The sequence below is a fragment of the Helobdella robusta genome (genome assembly GCF_000326865.2).
Source record: "Helobdella robusta unplaced genomic scaffold HELROscaffold_3501, whole genome shotgun sequence".
Taxonomy (NCBI): Eukaryota; Metazoa; Annelida; class Clitellata; order Rhynchobdellida; family Glossiphoniidae; genus Helobdella; species Helobdella robusta.
The window spans coordinates 1-1,177 of NW_008704706.1; the positions used below are offsets into that span (position 1 = coordinate 1).

The following is a 1,177-nucleotide window of genomic DNA, read 5'->3' on the forward strand; positions in this document are numbered from 1 at the left end:
ATATATATATATATATATATATATATATATATATATATATATATATATATATATATATATATATATATATATATATATATATATATATATATATATATATATATATATATATATATATATATATATATATATATATATATATATATATATATATATATATATATATATATATATATATATATATATATATATATATATATATATATATATATATATATATATATATATATATATATATATATATATATTCGTTAAAAATTGTTGCCTATTTAGCATTTATTAACTTTTTTATAATCGATTCAACAGAACGCAATTTTTCATAATATTATTTATTCTTCTTCTTCTTCTTCTGCAGTTTTACGGCGTTTTAGCTCTGATAGGCTATCTTTACGCCTTTGGTCTTTGTTGATTCTATTTTCTTTTGTGGATCTTCATTGACCCGTGAGGCAATTAAATGTTGTTGAACATGTTTATTTCTTTAATGAATGATAACAGGTTTTTTAATTTTTCATCTTTGAAAATTGATCGAATATCATTTGGTATTTGATGTTTTTTCCTGATTTCATTGTAATTTTGACATTCTATCAATATATGTTGGATTGTTAATTTTGTATCACAGTTCTCGCAAATTGGAGGGTTTGTTTTGTTGAGAATCCATGAATGAGTTATTTTAGAATGACCGAGTTTTAATCTATTTATGATGTTTAAATTGTTTCTACTAAGTTTGTTGATTTTGGTGTTTTGTGAACTATTTAGTTCTGGCATAACTATTTTGAGGAAGTTAGTTATTTTATCCCATTCTTTTTGCCATTTGGAACATATGAGGTCGTTTGTCATCACTCTTATGTCGTAATATGGAATTGGAGTGTTTGATGGGGGATCCAAGTGCGCTTGTGCTGCCAATTGATCTACCCTTTCATTTCCTTCAATACCAATGTGGCTAGGAATCCAGATTAATGAAATATGATTTTTATTGCTTATTATATCATGTATTTTGTTTTGGATCTGAAGAATTAATTGATGGCGGGGATAGTACTGTTTCAATGCTAGGAGAGTTGACAACGAATCTGTGAATATCTGATAGTTTTTTCCTGTTGAATTGTATATGGAGGATAATGCCATGTCTATCGCTGTTATTTCCGCTGTGTATATTGAGGTGTAGTTTGGAAGATGCTGA

General features: G+C 25.2%; 1 protein-coding gene across 1 annotated transcript; it reads right to left on the reverse strand.

Annotated features, from left to right (window-relative positions):
- Window positions 1-450: 450 nt before the first annotated feature.
- HELRODRAFT_184750 (hypothetical protein) lies at window positions 451-1,122 on the reverse strand (the record flags this gene model as incomplete). Its single annotated transcript, XM_009023322.1, has 1 exon — window positions 451-1,122. One exon carries the CDS (start codon window positions 1,120-1,122, stop codon window positions 451-453), a length of 672 nt encoding a protein of 223 aa, XP_009021570.1.
- Window positions 1,123-1,177: the final 55 nt, after the last annotated feature.